This window comes from Ceratotherium simum, chromosome 17 (assembly GCF_057802395.1).
Source record: "Ceratotherium simum simum isolate JZ-2026a chromosome 17, ASM5780239v1, whole genome shotgun sequence".
NCBI lineage: Eukaryota > Metazoa > Chordata > Mammalia > Perissodactyla > Rhinocerotidae > Ceratotherium > Ceratotherium simum.
In genome coordinates, this window is record NC_141916.1 from 5,754,502 (window position 1) to 5,769,076 (window position 14,575).

A 14,575-nucleotide genomic window follows, 5' to 3' on the forward strand; every position below is an offset into this window, starting at 1 on the left:
CGGTTACTTTACTGTCTCTGTGACTGGCCCACCCTCAGAGTTCCTCAACCTCCCCAGTTCCCTCCTAAACCTTATCACCCAGATCTACCTTACATGAAAATATTAACTCTCATATTCTTCTCTTTGACTCTTCTAGCTCTCGGCTCTCGATCTAACTATACCTGGTGCTGAACCACAGAGGAATCCTTGATCCCTCAATCTTCTCATAACCACTCATCTCGCTTTGGCTCCCTTACATCCCTACTCTGCTAGATGCATGGCTGATCACTTGGACCGCTGCCTCACCAACAACCACACATTCCAGGCATCCCTATCCCTTTATCGCACATGCCTGGCAAAACCCCAACCCTGGATCCACAATCCACATTCTCCCTCCCAAAACAGGAGCTGCTAATGGCTGCTAGGGAAAAAAAAATCACACAGCCATGTGGATTGATAGCCCTTCAAATTCATAACTTCCTGTTTTGTTGGGTCCTCAATGCCACTGAATAATCTTTTTCTTTCCCTCTCCCATTCCTTTCAATGACCTATCCAAATTGTCATTACTTCCTTTAAGCTCCCACCCAACCACCAACTTAGGCCCATGCAAACAACTCTTCCTCCAATTTCTCCATGAAAACAGAAGCTATCAGGTCTGAAAGGCCTCAACTTCCTGCCCTCCCTAACCTAGGAAGCTGGTACCTCAACCACCATCCTTACCACCTTCCTTTACGTCTCAGAAGCTGAGGTCTTTTGCCTCAAGCTCAAATTCAATCTCTCCACCTGTGCTCTAATCCTGTCCTATACCATCTCCTCGAAAACCTTGCTACTCAAAGTGTGATCCCCACCCAGCAGCACTGGCATTGCTTAAGAGCTTGTTGGACATGCATAATCTCGGCCCCACCCCAAACCTGCTGAAACAGACACTTCATTTGAACAGATCCCCAAGTGATACATAGGTACACTCAAGTTTCAGAAGCAATGCTCTAGAACTTTGCCTTGAGCAACAATCTCTCCCTAAAAAGAACCACATAAACCATGATCTATAGGAAGCGTCAGCAAACTTCCTGTAAAGGAACAGATTGTAACTATTTTAGCCATTGTAGTGTGAAAGCAGTCATAGACAATATATAAATAAATGGTCATGCCTGTGTTCCAATAAAACTTTATTTACAAAAACAGGAAGTGAGCAGGATTTGGCCTGCAGACCATAGTTTGCTGACCCCTGACTCGAGTACAAGGCACTGGGCTAATTGAGTACCTAAAGGCAATTGTTCACCATTCCGCCCCAAGGTTTGCACCATGTAGTTGAAAAAGGGCTACACAAAGAATGAGAACACACGGGTTCTTGCCCTGGCCTGACCACTCACTATAGCTACATAACCCCTGGACGAGTGCTAAGCCTTCCTGAACCACCATTTCCTCATCTTTTAAAAGGATATAAGGATAGCTGTCCTTGCCTTCCTCAGAGATTTGTTTTAAGGACAAAATGAGGGCACGTATGTGCCAAGGTTTTGAAAATTAAAATGCTGTTGTTAGTTACTTTTGTGATTGCTTTCTTTTTTTTTTTTAAGATTTTATTTTTATTTTTTTTCCCCCCAAAGCCCCAGTAGATAGTTGTGTGTCACAGCTGCACATCCTTCTAGTTGCTGTATGTGGGACGCGGCCTCAGCATGGCCAGAGAAGCAGCGCGTCGGTGCGAGCCCGGGATCCAAACCCGGGTCGCCAGCAGTGGAGCGCGCTCACTTAACCACCAAGCCACGGGGCCGGCCCTGTGATTGCTTTCTTAATGATTCAGGATACAGTAAGAATATTCAGAAGTTGCCTACTCCTCCCCAATATGTGAAAGGTAAATTCAGTTTTTGTGCGAGATCAGTCACATGCTCACAAGCCTCTTAAAAACATGTGAAATTTATATTTTGCTTAATTCTGAACAGGCATAATTTTCATTAGGATTTCATTTAGAACAAGACAAACCAATTCCCAAATCAGCACATGTTAAACAATAAAGCAGATCACTCACTGGGATTTTGGAAATTAAAAAAAAGAAAGAAAAAAGGAGCTTGACAATCCTTGGAAAAGAGCATTTCCAATTGCTTTACAATTGTGTTCTCAGCAGATGCCAAGACACTGCCAACCCATCAGCGAGGCAGGAGAATGGCTTTTTCCTTTTTCTTTGATCACAACATCTGTCATGTTACTACTAAAGGACTAGTGGATAGCTTAATTCACCAGTGTACAGATGACTGAAGTCTATTTTCCAATGCCTGAAATTGAGGAGGCAACAGCTCCAAGATGCCTCAAATCCAAGGACTGCACGGCTTTGCAACATTCTCATCATCCGTCAACCCCTCTCCACAAGCACACACAGTAGAGATGTGTTATACCATCAGCTGCCTGGTCGTTGGGACCTAAAAGGAACCCACGGTCTTTTTCTTCTTTAGGGCCTGATAAGATAAAATAAAAGACGAGATGCTAAATACACTATGACCTCAGGCCAGCTGTGTGTGCGAATGCCGAGCTACGGGAGTAGAATTCTGAGGCCATCCTAGGAACACCTGTGCTCCCTTCACAAGTTGACATAGAGTCAAAATCGATTCAAACCAAGAATCACATCACCTGCTCTGATGTACACTTGATGGACCTGCTGCTGCTGCTTCTTCTTAATGCGAGAATACTGCCGCTTCAGCGCGTTGATGTCTGTGGTCATGCGCTCCATCATCATACTGTTAAAAGCGGCGTGGTATTCGCCTCGACAGGAATTGATGGCTCCTGGACTCAGCTCCGCGATGTTATTAGCTCTCAGGCTCTGCTCTTCGTTTGGGTCTGTAGTCCAGGGAAGGGAGACAAGGAGATCGTGTCCGTGGAGGAGAACGGGACCAAGTGGGGATTGATTACACTCTAACCCAGTGTAGTAGCTTAACCTCTAGAAAATTCTAAACCACAAAAAAATATATGCTAGAATTTGTCTAGTGATTGTTTTTACTTGGTCCTGAAAATATTTCTGCATTTTCTTATTAGCCTAACTGTGGGTCTGAAATGAGCTGCGTGGGTTGTTTGATTTTCTTACCACTTTGTTCATTAAATAGACACAAGATCAACTGTTTGCAGATAAAAATCACTGCCGTTTTCTAAAATTCCCTTAGAAGAGCGTAACTCCAGATGTCTAAAGTCAGTGTACAGATTTCCACATAACTGCATGAGGATGTATAAAGGACTGAGAGTTTGTGGAGTTTAGCCAGCATTAAAAGTGAGTTTTTCTTAAGTTAAAAATAGCAACACATTCTATAAAATTATCAAGACTTTGGATCACTGTATCACTAGAAATGAATGTTTTTATTCATTTAACAAATATTTCCTGACTATCTACTATGTGTGCTATGTCTGATGTGGTTTCTGCTCCTGTGTCACCTGATTTGTGCCTTAAATAAAATTGAGGTGACATCTAAGAAAGAGGAACGAGTATTGTGTGTGAGTATATGCACAGGCCAAAGCAGGATAAGATGCAACTTCTTTAGCACAATATGTAAAACTGGCCTAGGGACTAGCTGAAAAAACATTAACCGGGGATTTCAACTATCCCAACATCTGCTGAAAGTGTTATTCAGATAAAAGCTAAACATCTGATAAATTTACATTTTTACTGAAAACACTTCTCTAAGGAGAAGAAAATTAAAATTAAAAATTAATCTGAACTTCACTAAACCAAAAAGAAAGACTAATGATGAATCTTCAGAGAAAGTGGTCATGTCATCCTGGAACACATTAATTGCACAGAAAGAAAAACAGAAAAAAATAAATGGAACACAGACCCAGACTACAGAAATGCAGATTCAAAAATTTTAGAGTTAAAATATCTATTGATTCCACAGCTAGAAACCAAAAGCTGAAATTCAGGCAACAAGAGAGGGGGTAGAGGGCATTATGAGATCAATGGGACTCTTGTTGGGTTCAGATGTTTAAAACCCATTGAAAAAGATGAAAAGAGAGTACAAACCAAGGACATACACACAACCCATTAAGCAGGTTAAAACTCAAAACCAGCTCAGGCTTGGGGAACATACTCAAAACCACCACTACCAACAAAGGGGGAAAAAAAAAAAAAGAAGACTTCTAAGCAAGAAAAATGAAAATGAGAAGGCAGCCCCATGACTTTGAGAAGGTAGTATAAACTTAGCAGATGGTAAAGAGAATGCAGAGGTGCCTGACATTTATTTTGTTTCTGTCCTTTTAGCAAGGAGAATGGTCTTCAACTAGAAGAGGTAGAATAATACCCTAAAGGAAGACCTGTCACACAAGATGGGAAAGAACATAGTGGGAGAACCACGAACTGCTTCAAAAGAGTTCATTATCAATAATGTCTAGACCACAGGAAGTCTATTCTGCACAAGAAAAAAACAAATACAGCATGGCATTCAATTCAGAGCACCACACCCTAAGAGGGACACTACTAAACTGTAGGACATTTAGAGGTGAATTTATAGAATATTAAAAGTTCTGAAAGTCATATCTTATGAGAAATACTTAAAGAAATTCTGAACTTGGACCATGGAGAAAGCTTTGGGGGACATGATGGCTGTCCCGAAAGATTTGAAGAGACAGCTGGGGGAAGAGGAATAGACTTGTTATGTTTTGTTCCAAAGAGAAGAACTATTAATACGACTGGTCAGTGGAAGCTATCTCTTTGCAACTAGAAACCATGGGCTAAGCAGAGGAATCTAACAGAATGTCTTGTGAGCTAATGAGTTTCTTGTCACTCAAATTCAAGTAGAGGCTACCACGTTTTAGATTTAGAGAGTATTTCTGTAGTGGAGGAGAAGCCAGTCTAGAAGGAATTCAATTAAACTCAAATAGAATGTAGTAAGCATATTATATTCCAGGCTCTGCGCTAAGGAACTGAGCATACAAAGTTGGATCAGACGAGTGGGGGGCAAAAGTCACCCTAAAGAAAAAGAAATGTGTATTATGCATGCAACATGTAATGCAGAGAGACCCTAGTAAATGAAAAAGTAACCGAGAAGATGCTTTCAATAAAGACCTTTAACAGTGGGAACCAGTTCAGGAAACAAAAGGCATATATAGGACACAGTAATAATACGCTTGCTATAGGGGACCAGCACATTGTGATCATCTCAACAGACAGCCACCTCTTTACCTTTCATTTGCTTTTGGAACTTCTGCAGTTCAGGCGCCAGGAGCCCACTGAAAGGTCCAAGACATCCCACGGCATTAGCAATAGCATCTTCATCATCTGGGTCATTCTCTTCATCACTGTCTCTGACCTTACCATGTCGTCTTGGAAAACATAAGAGAAGAAAAAGAAATAGTCAAAGAAAATAGTGAATATTCAATAGAAAATAATTCATACGTATAGAAAGTCCCCCTCCCATCCCTGTCCAACTTCGGCCCAGTTCTCGTCCCACCTAATTCCCACAGGTGACATTTATTACTAGTTTCTTATATATTCAGTTTCTTTATGTGTGGATCAGCAAATATGACTATGTAGTCTTATTCTTCTCCTCTTTTTGCATAAATGTTAGTATACTGTATACGCTCTCCTGCACCTCGCTTTTATTCATCTAGAAATCTCTCCATATTCATACACAGAGCTTCCCCATCCTTTTTTATGGCTGCACTGTGTTGTATGTACAGAGCCCACATACGTGTACAAATATATTTTTGGGATAATTCATAAAGGTAGAATTGCTGGGTCAAAAGATATATGCATTAGTAATTCCGGCAAATTCTGCCAAGTCGCTCGCCACAAATCCTGTAGTAATTAACCTCTCATCAGCAATGGATAAGAGCATCTGTTTCCCCATAGTCTTATCAACAGAGTGCACATCAACCTTTTGAATTTTTGTCAATGTGACAGGTAAAGAAACAGAATCTCAATCTAGTTTTAAGTATTTCTCTTAGTACAAGTGATGTTGCCTTTTATATAAACTGCCTATTCCCATCTTTCCAACATTTTTCAATTGGGTGGTCATTTCTTATTAATTTCTAGGAACTTGACATATGAGTGATCTCAGTTACAAATATTTTTCCACATATATTCTTGCATCTGCTTGTGAAGATTTTGTTTTGCTCTGTTTTATTTTCAGTCGTGCAGAAAATTGTTTTTAAAGTAATTTAATTTTTTCCTTTATGGTTTTCTTTGAGTCAGTTATTAAGGCCTTTCCAGTTCCACAGGACTAAAGGCATTCTTCTACATTTTCTTCTGCTAATTTTATTATTTCATTTATTCCTTCTAACTCTTTCATCCACATGAAATTTATCCCAATTTTTAGTGTGAGGTATGATTTATTTAAAAATAAGTGGTGGAGTTGCTAAATACGCCTTTGGTTTGTGTTCCAATCTTCTTTGGAAAGCACACCTTTTTTTTTTTTTTTTTGAGGAAGATTAGCCCTGAGCTAACTTCTGTTGCCAATCCTCTTGTTTTTTGCTGAGGAAGATTGGCCCTGGGCTAACATCCATGCCCATCTTCCTCTACTTTATATGGGACGCCGCAACAGTGTGGCTTGATAAGCGGTGCATAGGTCCACACCCGGGATCCGAACCTGCGAACCCTGGGCCGCTGAAGCAGAGTGCGCAAACTTAACCACTATGCCACAGGGCTGGCCCTAGAAAGTGCATGTTTAAAAATCTGTCTTGAATTGAAATCAAAACCTTTTGGAAAGAGACATCCAGATTTTAGTACCAAACTACTCTGAATATATTTCTAGGGCTTAAAAATATTATGTTACAATAACAAATTAAGGTATTAAGTCTTCTATCATGAAAACAACAAGGAAAAAAACAAGATCTTACCCAGAAACTGAGGTGGGTTTAACAGTGGCTGGGAAGGGAGTAATGTTGTAGGTGTATTTTTCCCTCAGTTCTGCCAGCTGGGGGAAAGGGAACGGAGCCATAGAATAAACAGTCTGAAAAACAAAAGCAATAATGCCAAGTCTGAAATGGTGGCCTGAAACAACTCTTATCAATCCTGGAAAGACAGTGCAGTTATGATTTGAGTGTGAAGAGGCAAATACTGTTCCTTCCACAGCGGGTGGAAAGATTCCACTTCAACATTCCCTCTGCAGAAAGACAAAGGATACTGATCAACACAGTGGGAGTTCTCCAGTCAACCAGCTGCAACTGGGCATCCCGACTGGTGAACACGGGTGGGAAAATGGGGCAGTCTGACTCCCTCCTGCTCGTCCGAGGGACGGGTTAATGCAGAAACTCGCAGCTCCCCAGTACTTCTTTAATAAAGAACCCATCACTGCTCTTCACATGGAGTGCTTGTTTTTCAAAGCTTTGATGATTTTTATAGACATTTAATGTCAGCCTTCTGGATAAAATTAAGTCTAGAATGATCTTGTGATCGACTGCAAGCTTTCTGCAAAGATACCACCTTTTCAAATGTCTGTGAATGAGTTCCCGGTGAAAATTGTTAGCTGTTATTTTTAAAGAAAAAATAAATAAATAAGAAAAAAGTGACAGGGTGTAAAGCATAGACTGCTAAAAATCTATAAATAAAAATGGGAAAAGCACCTCTGCCTCCTTGAGAATTTCAAAATTATACATCATTCTATCAGGAGGAGAAAACTAATCTTGTTTGCTCTTAATTTTATTAAAATTGAATTGCTCCAAACATATTTCTTCAATTCTACAGATTCTTATTCACCAGAAAAAGTATATTAATTATACTAACTTTCATCTCTCCCAGGAAGCTGTTCAAATCTCCTGATGACACTTTTCTAGGAAAATATTTTAAAGTGGTATTTTTCATTTCAGCAGGACTGTTTTTCTGAAGGCTTAGGAGATAGCTAATATCTGCATGGGGAGGAAAAGGAGGGCTCAGAAGAGGGCTTAATGGTGTTGCTATCTCACTTTATAGCTCTGAGCCACCCCTGTGACAGTCCCCTGCAACTGTGACGCTCAACAGCCTGTATATCTGACTGTCCCCAACTTCACGGTCTCCACTTACATCTTATTGCACAATCCCAAGATTCCAAACAAGTGAGTGTTGGCTAAAATTCCTTCCCTTTGACTCTCCATCACTTATTATGCAAAGTATACAGTTTATGGGGACCACAAAAGTCATCTCCAAGCTGTCTTATCTTATACAAACTTGACTATAGCCCAAGGGCTGAGAAGCAGGACAGATCTACTAACAGTGAACTGTTTCCCCCTGGAAAGAAGCAGAAGTCGTCTCGTGGTTCCCACTAGTCTGGAGTGTGAGATTAGGCCGGTTCCCAACCTCTCTGGGCCTCCTTTCTCTCATCTGAAAAATGAAGGACGTGAAACTCCGGAACATGATTACCTCTGAGAGGAGCGGGGTGGTAAGATCAGAGAGAAGCGGATGAGGGTGTTCACCTGTGTGGTTAATGCTCTAGTTCTTAAGTCGGGTGGTGGGTATGTAAATTTTCTTACATTATTTTTAATATTCTGTCTGCCTGAAATACTTCCTATAATTTCATTAATAACATCGCCAGAGTGAACTCTCACATTCTTTGATCCCACAAAGGTTGCCAGCAGCTTACCACCCAAGGAGCTGCCGTACTGCCAGGACAGAAGTCTTCCCTGCTTGCTCTTAGGGCCTGTCTGAGCTCCACACACCCTTTGAGGGAAATGGAGAGATGTGAAATCCTCTCTCAGCACCCAAACTTTAGGTGCAGAGCACAGCACCTCCACTTGGGCTGTAGCAGAGCGGCACTGGCCTCCAACCACCACACACGAACACCCCCACTGCTGGACCAAGTCAGCCCGCCCCTCACTCACAGGCCCTTTTTCCCTCAACAATTTAGAAACTTGGTTCAGACATTTAAGAAACCCATAGCATTTGGATTCACGTTTAAAAGATGAAATTATCAATGCTGAAAATTTCAAAATTCCTTACAAATGAAGCGGTCTCGTTGAAGACAATTAGTGAGGTGACTAGCTGAAGATTCACTTTGTTTTATTTTTGCCAGTTTTATAAAATGTTATCAGAAAATTCCCTTGTCCAGCCTCGTGCAGGAAGTTTATAAGAAAGGAACGGGAAGTACATCCTGCCCCTACTTCGTCCCATCCTGCCCCAGAGCGGACAGCCCGGGCTCTTAGCAAGCTCCTTCAACAGCCACTCAGCTAAAGACATTGGCCCAAAAAGAAAACTGGCTCCACCAAGCTTCCATTCTCTATTTCTGGTCTTCCTTTCCCTATCATTTACTTCTAGCTACTCCTGCGAGGAAGAAATCAGTGTTCCTGAAACAAATGTGTTTATCGAACCTCTGCACATATATTCACTCACTTACCTGAAGGTCTCACTTGTCTGAAGGCATGTTTTCCCATGAACTTAAGTAACCCTGGCACAGCCCCACAGTCCTCGGGGTGCCTGAGAAGCTCTAGGTTTCCAACTTTGTAAGTCAGAGATTTACAACAGATTCCAAGAAAGAAATTTCACTAATCATCTTAGGGCCAAAATATGGTACACTAATAAAATTTTAGGGTTAGAAAGGAATTTAAACATAATTTAGTTCAACCTCCCTCCCAAGCAGGAGTTCCCTCTGGCGCATCTCTGACAGATGGTCACAGAGCTGCTGCTTAAACTCCTCCAGTTACAGGCACACACCATTTTGCAGGGCAGACGGTTTCAATTTGTTGCACTAATTAATCAAACATTATCCATCTATAGGACAAGCATTCACATCCTTGTAATTTCCACCCATCACTAATGGAAAAAAATGAACAGTCAAGGGCAGATCCTGCCTCATGGCACATAAGAGCCCCCCAAGTAACAGTAAATTATCGACAAGTACTTTGGTTAGGTTTTTCCAAGCACCTACAGACCCTTCTAATAATCACATCTAATAGCTTTTCTCTCTATCGCCCTCAAGGAATTCGTGAGATACTTTGTCAAAAGTCTTACTGAAATCCATATACACTAATTCAATGGCTTTCTCCCAATCTGCTTTTCAAACACAATTTTTTATAAACAGCCATTGCTAATTAAAAAAAAAAAGAGTGATGTGATTTACAGGGGGAAAAAACAGTAGATTATTTTGTGTATCGCACTTAGAACGGAAACAAATGGGAAAGACCAAAAAGGGAGAATCCTTGCATCTCTTCAGCTCAAAAATAAAGACCCTACATGCACTCCACATTTTTCATCTGGAGCCATTTCAAGTTTGCTGAGAGATTTATGGTCCACCGTAATTGGATCACAGCCATTGAATTAATTTTTAAAAAAAGACTGAATACAGAAAAGAGAGTGGCTTGAAATGACATTCACCATTTCTCTCCTTAGTACTCTATGATGCCAAGGAAAACTGTTAAGTCTATTTACTATCCAAACTACCAACACACACTTACATAGACATTTATATTTAGGCAATGCAGAAAAGGAATTATATTTCTTTTTTCACTATTGACATGCTTGACAAGAAACAAAATTAGGCACAGTTCATCTTCACCCAGATGTTTTCCTTGGCAGGAGAAATGCTACTAAAATGGAATCTAATCAATCAAGCCGCAGCCTACATCGCCCCTCTAGGATCCTCTTACCGCAGGGGAAAGAGGTGGTTCTCTTTTCTCCTATTACCTAAGATGAGAAATTCCTAGAGGACAAAGATGGCAAATCTCAACATAGCTCTCATTCCTTCCGGCAATTTTTAAACTTGAAGTGAGATAAAATGTTCCTTATTCTTCTAGAGAGGATTTCAGCTTTTAGAAAGACATGTTTTGACCATCACACATTAACCACTGTCCCACTGAATAAGGTGGAAGCAGTGTGTTGGGTGGTGGGGGAAAAGCACTGGGCCAGGAGAGGGGATTGGGTCCCAGTCCTGGGTCTGCCTCCAGACAACCTAAGAAACTGGCAAGATGCTCGTTCTCCATGTCTTTGTTTCCTCTCTGTGAAGTGACAGAATTAGGTGAGTTGGTCTTTAAGCTTCTTTTCAGCCAGTGTTCCTCTAAGTGTTGTTTAAAAGTCACCTGCATCAGAACCACCCATAGCCTAACAGCTGCATCTTCATACACTCCTGAGATGCTTCTTAGACACAGTCAAGTTTGGAAACCATTGCTCAAGTTCTAATGTCCTATGATTCTGTGTATTCATTGAGCAACCATGTGCATCCTTAGCACTACTCTAGGTGTTAGGGGGATACAGAGTAAGACGAGGCTCCTATCATTAAGGAACTTGCTACTTCATTAGAAAAATAAGGGGCCGGCTCCATGGCTTAGCGGTTAAGTGCGCGCGCTCTGATGCTGGCGACCCGGGTTCGGATCCCAGGCACGCCCCAAGGCACCACTTCTCCGTCCAACCCGAGGCCGAGTCCCACGTACAGCAACTAGAAGGGTGCGAACCTATGACATACAACTATCTACTGGGGCTTTGGGGGGAAAAAAATGAATAAATAAAATCTTTAAAAAAAAAAAAATAAGATGAACATACTTGAAAAAATACCACACAACATAAAATCATCTGTAATTAGCATTAAATCAATTATTTAAAATCTTAAGTACTGAAAGAGCACAGAGGAGGCATCATCCATGCGGGCTGAGATAACAGGCTGTGTGGGGGTAGGGGAGAGAGGAGGATCCAGGTGGGCAGAGAGGATTTTCACAGATAGAGCATCAGAGGGACCATAAGCCCTGTCACAGGAATGGGCTCGAACCACGAGGGCTGGGTGGGGACAGAGCTGTGACCAGGCACTAGGTCCTGGTTATGAAGTCGTGGGGAACACCTTTGGATAGGTCAGGAATGGGGCAGCCAGAGTGCACCTCCAATGAAACACTCTCCAATCAAACCCATCTTCCTCCCCCATAAACTTACACTCTTCCTGAGCCAGAAACTTGTGGATTGCCCTTGTTTCCCCCATTTCCTTCTCCCTCGCCCCATATCCATCTTCCATGGCCAAGGCCCATCAATTTCACCTTCTAAGTATTGTCTCTGTTCCATTCTTGTTTCTACCCTTCCCTGCCTCCTCCCAGGCCTCCTGTGATCAGACCAGACCCTTCATATCCATCCATCACAGAGCTGCCCATGTGGTTGACATAAGATACAACTCAGCCCATTTCTCTCCTCTCCTCAAAACCTTTAAGGCCACAGTGCTTCTTTTTCCCTTTCCAAGGGCTCTACAGAAGCCCTAGGCCTCCAGCAAGCACCATTTCACAACCACTGACCTGAAAGATCAAGTCCACACTACCACGGTTGTGGTTTTCCATAACCCATCCTGACACCAGACTATTTGTAGTCTCCTTCACACACCACACAGTTTTTCAGTCTCTGCCTTTGCTCATGCTGCCCCCTAACCACGAACTGCCTCTCTGCTCTGCACCACCGCCTCCAACACACACACACACACACACCCTCACATGTACGTGCATCCATGCATACACGTGTGCACATACACGTGTGTGCACACACACACACACACACACAGCCTGAACAACTCCTATTTGTCTTTAAAGGTAAAACCAGTCATTAATTCCCTCATGGAAGACTTTTGCCGTATAGAGATGCTCAATAAATATTTGGAGAGGTTAATATAGGGCCTAGGAAACTAGGCTGAAGCATTTTATTTACTGCAATTAATAACAAGGAAGCACTGAAGGTTTTATGAAGAACAACGAAATGACCAAAGCAGTAAGTGTGGACAATTGCTCTGGCAGCAAAATGCTGATTGTATTAGAGCAGAGGCGATCTGGAAAGAGGGCCATCATCTGTGTTGTTTAATTCAGCAAACATTTATTGCAAAAGAGAAGGCAGAAACTAACCACAGACTCTCAATAGATGTTTGCTTAATGAATTAATACATTTACTGACACCTCCAGTAAAAGGCAAAGTGCTGAGTGTTATGAGCAAAGCATAGTCCCCATCCTCAAGGAACTTAGACAATCACTGAGGAAATGAGATAGAGTCTTAACTCAAGGTAGAACGTGATGGGCACTCACAGGAGAGGCACAAAGACAACGCCGTGGTGACTCAAAGAAATGGGAGGTGATTTTAGCTGAGACCATCAGAGAACGTCTCACAAAGGAGATGGCATCTGAACTGGAACTTTCACAAAGTGGCAGTTCTTAAACACATGACGGCAGAAGAGAAAGACTGAGCAGGGAAGGCAGAGGCAGAGGAGGCACCTCCCCAGGCATGTCTGGAGCACGGAAGGCAGTTTAACCTGACTAGGACCGGTCGAGGATACAAAAGGGAGGAACAGGAACTATGGCTGAAAAGATAGGTTAATGCCAGAGAGTCAAGAGCACAGGACGATAAGCTGAGAAAGCCATACTTTGTTTTGGAGGCAGTGAGAGCCACTGAGGTTTCATGAGTGAGGAGAAGGGACGCTATCTCCGAGTCCTGCTTTGGGCACATGAATCAGGCAGTTCTGCAGGACATAAAGGACCTCACAGGAGGCAAATGCCAAGCACTGACCTGGCACAGAGTGATGTTCAATGAAAGGCTCTCCCCTCCAGGAGAGACTGAGCGATGAAGTGATGGCCTAGCATGTGTGAGAAGAGCTGGAATCAGAGGGTCAGACAGAACACTTCCTCCTCCACGACAGACAGGAAGGAAGAAAAGATGAGAACGCAAAGAAAAGTTGAAATACAAAGTACGAATATTCAGGGAGGTTATATCAGATGGTCAATATCCTCAATAAATCGGGTAGCTGTCTGCTATAAAGGAGGGATTCTGAGAAGGAACTGGGGTGCTGGGAAATGGGCAAAGTCATGGAAGCTTCTCCAGTCCTACATCAGGGGTCTGAGTCTTCATTTTCTAATCTGTTGGCTGGGCCCTAGCGCCCAAAAATGACCTCAAGCATGGAACCCCACCTGAAGGTAAACGCTGAAACCAAGAAAAAGGAGAGAGAAATCATGGAGAAAGACGGAACTGAGGCCCAAGCACAACCCTGGAAAGGCCCACAGTTGGTCCGTGGGCAAGAGGAAGACCCGGGAAGAGAAGAAGTGGCCAGGAGCCTCGGAGCAGACGGAGGACAAAATGAGGTCACAGAACCCAACTGAAGAGCGAGTACAAACAAGTCTGCAACCTTTTCTAGACTCCTGTTGATTTTAATGACTCGGTGAATATGATATTAAGAGAGTAACACGCCAGCAAACAACAAAACCTTTCCAGTCTTTCATATTGAAATTTATGATTAATATATGAGTTGAAAAATGTGGGCAAAACAAATAAACCAAAATGCTGATTAGAATCATCTCCTTTTTATCCTCAATAGTTCCTCCCCCAAAATAATTATTTCACCCCACAAGTCTCCCTTTAAGAAGGCTACGAATCAGATTCAGAATAAGCACCTGGTGATTTGGTGGGAGGGGGTCTGGTTTTTTTTTTTTTATTTATTTCTGTATTGTATCTCATATTTTTTTGTGTGTGTGTGAGGAAGATCAGCCCTGAGCTAACATCTGCCAATCCTCCTCTTTTTGCTGAGGAAGACTGGCCCTGGGCTAACATCCGTGCCCATCTTCCCCCACTTTATATGGGACGCCGCCACAGCACGGCTTGACAAGCGGTGTGTCGGTGTGCACCCAGGATCCGAACCGGCGAACCCCAGACCACGGCAGCTGAGCTCGCGCACTTAACCGCTTGCGCCACCGGGCCTGGCCCCTGTACCTCATG

The 14,575-nt window shown here is 42.5% G+C and overlaps 1 protein-coding gene across 6 annotated transcripts in view; it reads right to left on the reverse strand.

Moving 5' to 3' along the window:
* Positions 1–14,575, reverse strand: part of TBC1D30 (TBC1 domain family member 30) — an 80,334-nt gene that overhangs the window by 4,528 nt on the left and 61,231 nt on the right. For 4 of the 6 annotated variants that reach the window (XM_087442070.1, XM_014786761.2, XM_087442073.1 and 1 more), the window contains 3 exons: positions 6,790–6,902; positions 5,135–5,274; positions 2,599–2,805 (listed from right to left, as the gene is read on the reverse strand). In XM_087442070.1, the coding sequence (XP_087298196.1) occupies positions 2,599–2,805; positions 5,135–5,274; positions 6,790–6,902 (460 nt within the window). Of the gene's footprint in view, positions 1–2,366; positions 2,427–2,598; positions 2,806–5,134; positions 5,275–6,789; positions 6,903–14,575 lie in introns of all 6 variants that reach the window. The other 2 variants (XM_087442069.1, XM_087442071.1) reach the window with 1 other exon arrangement.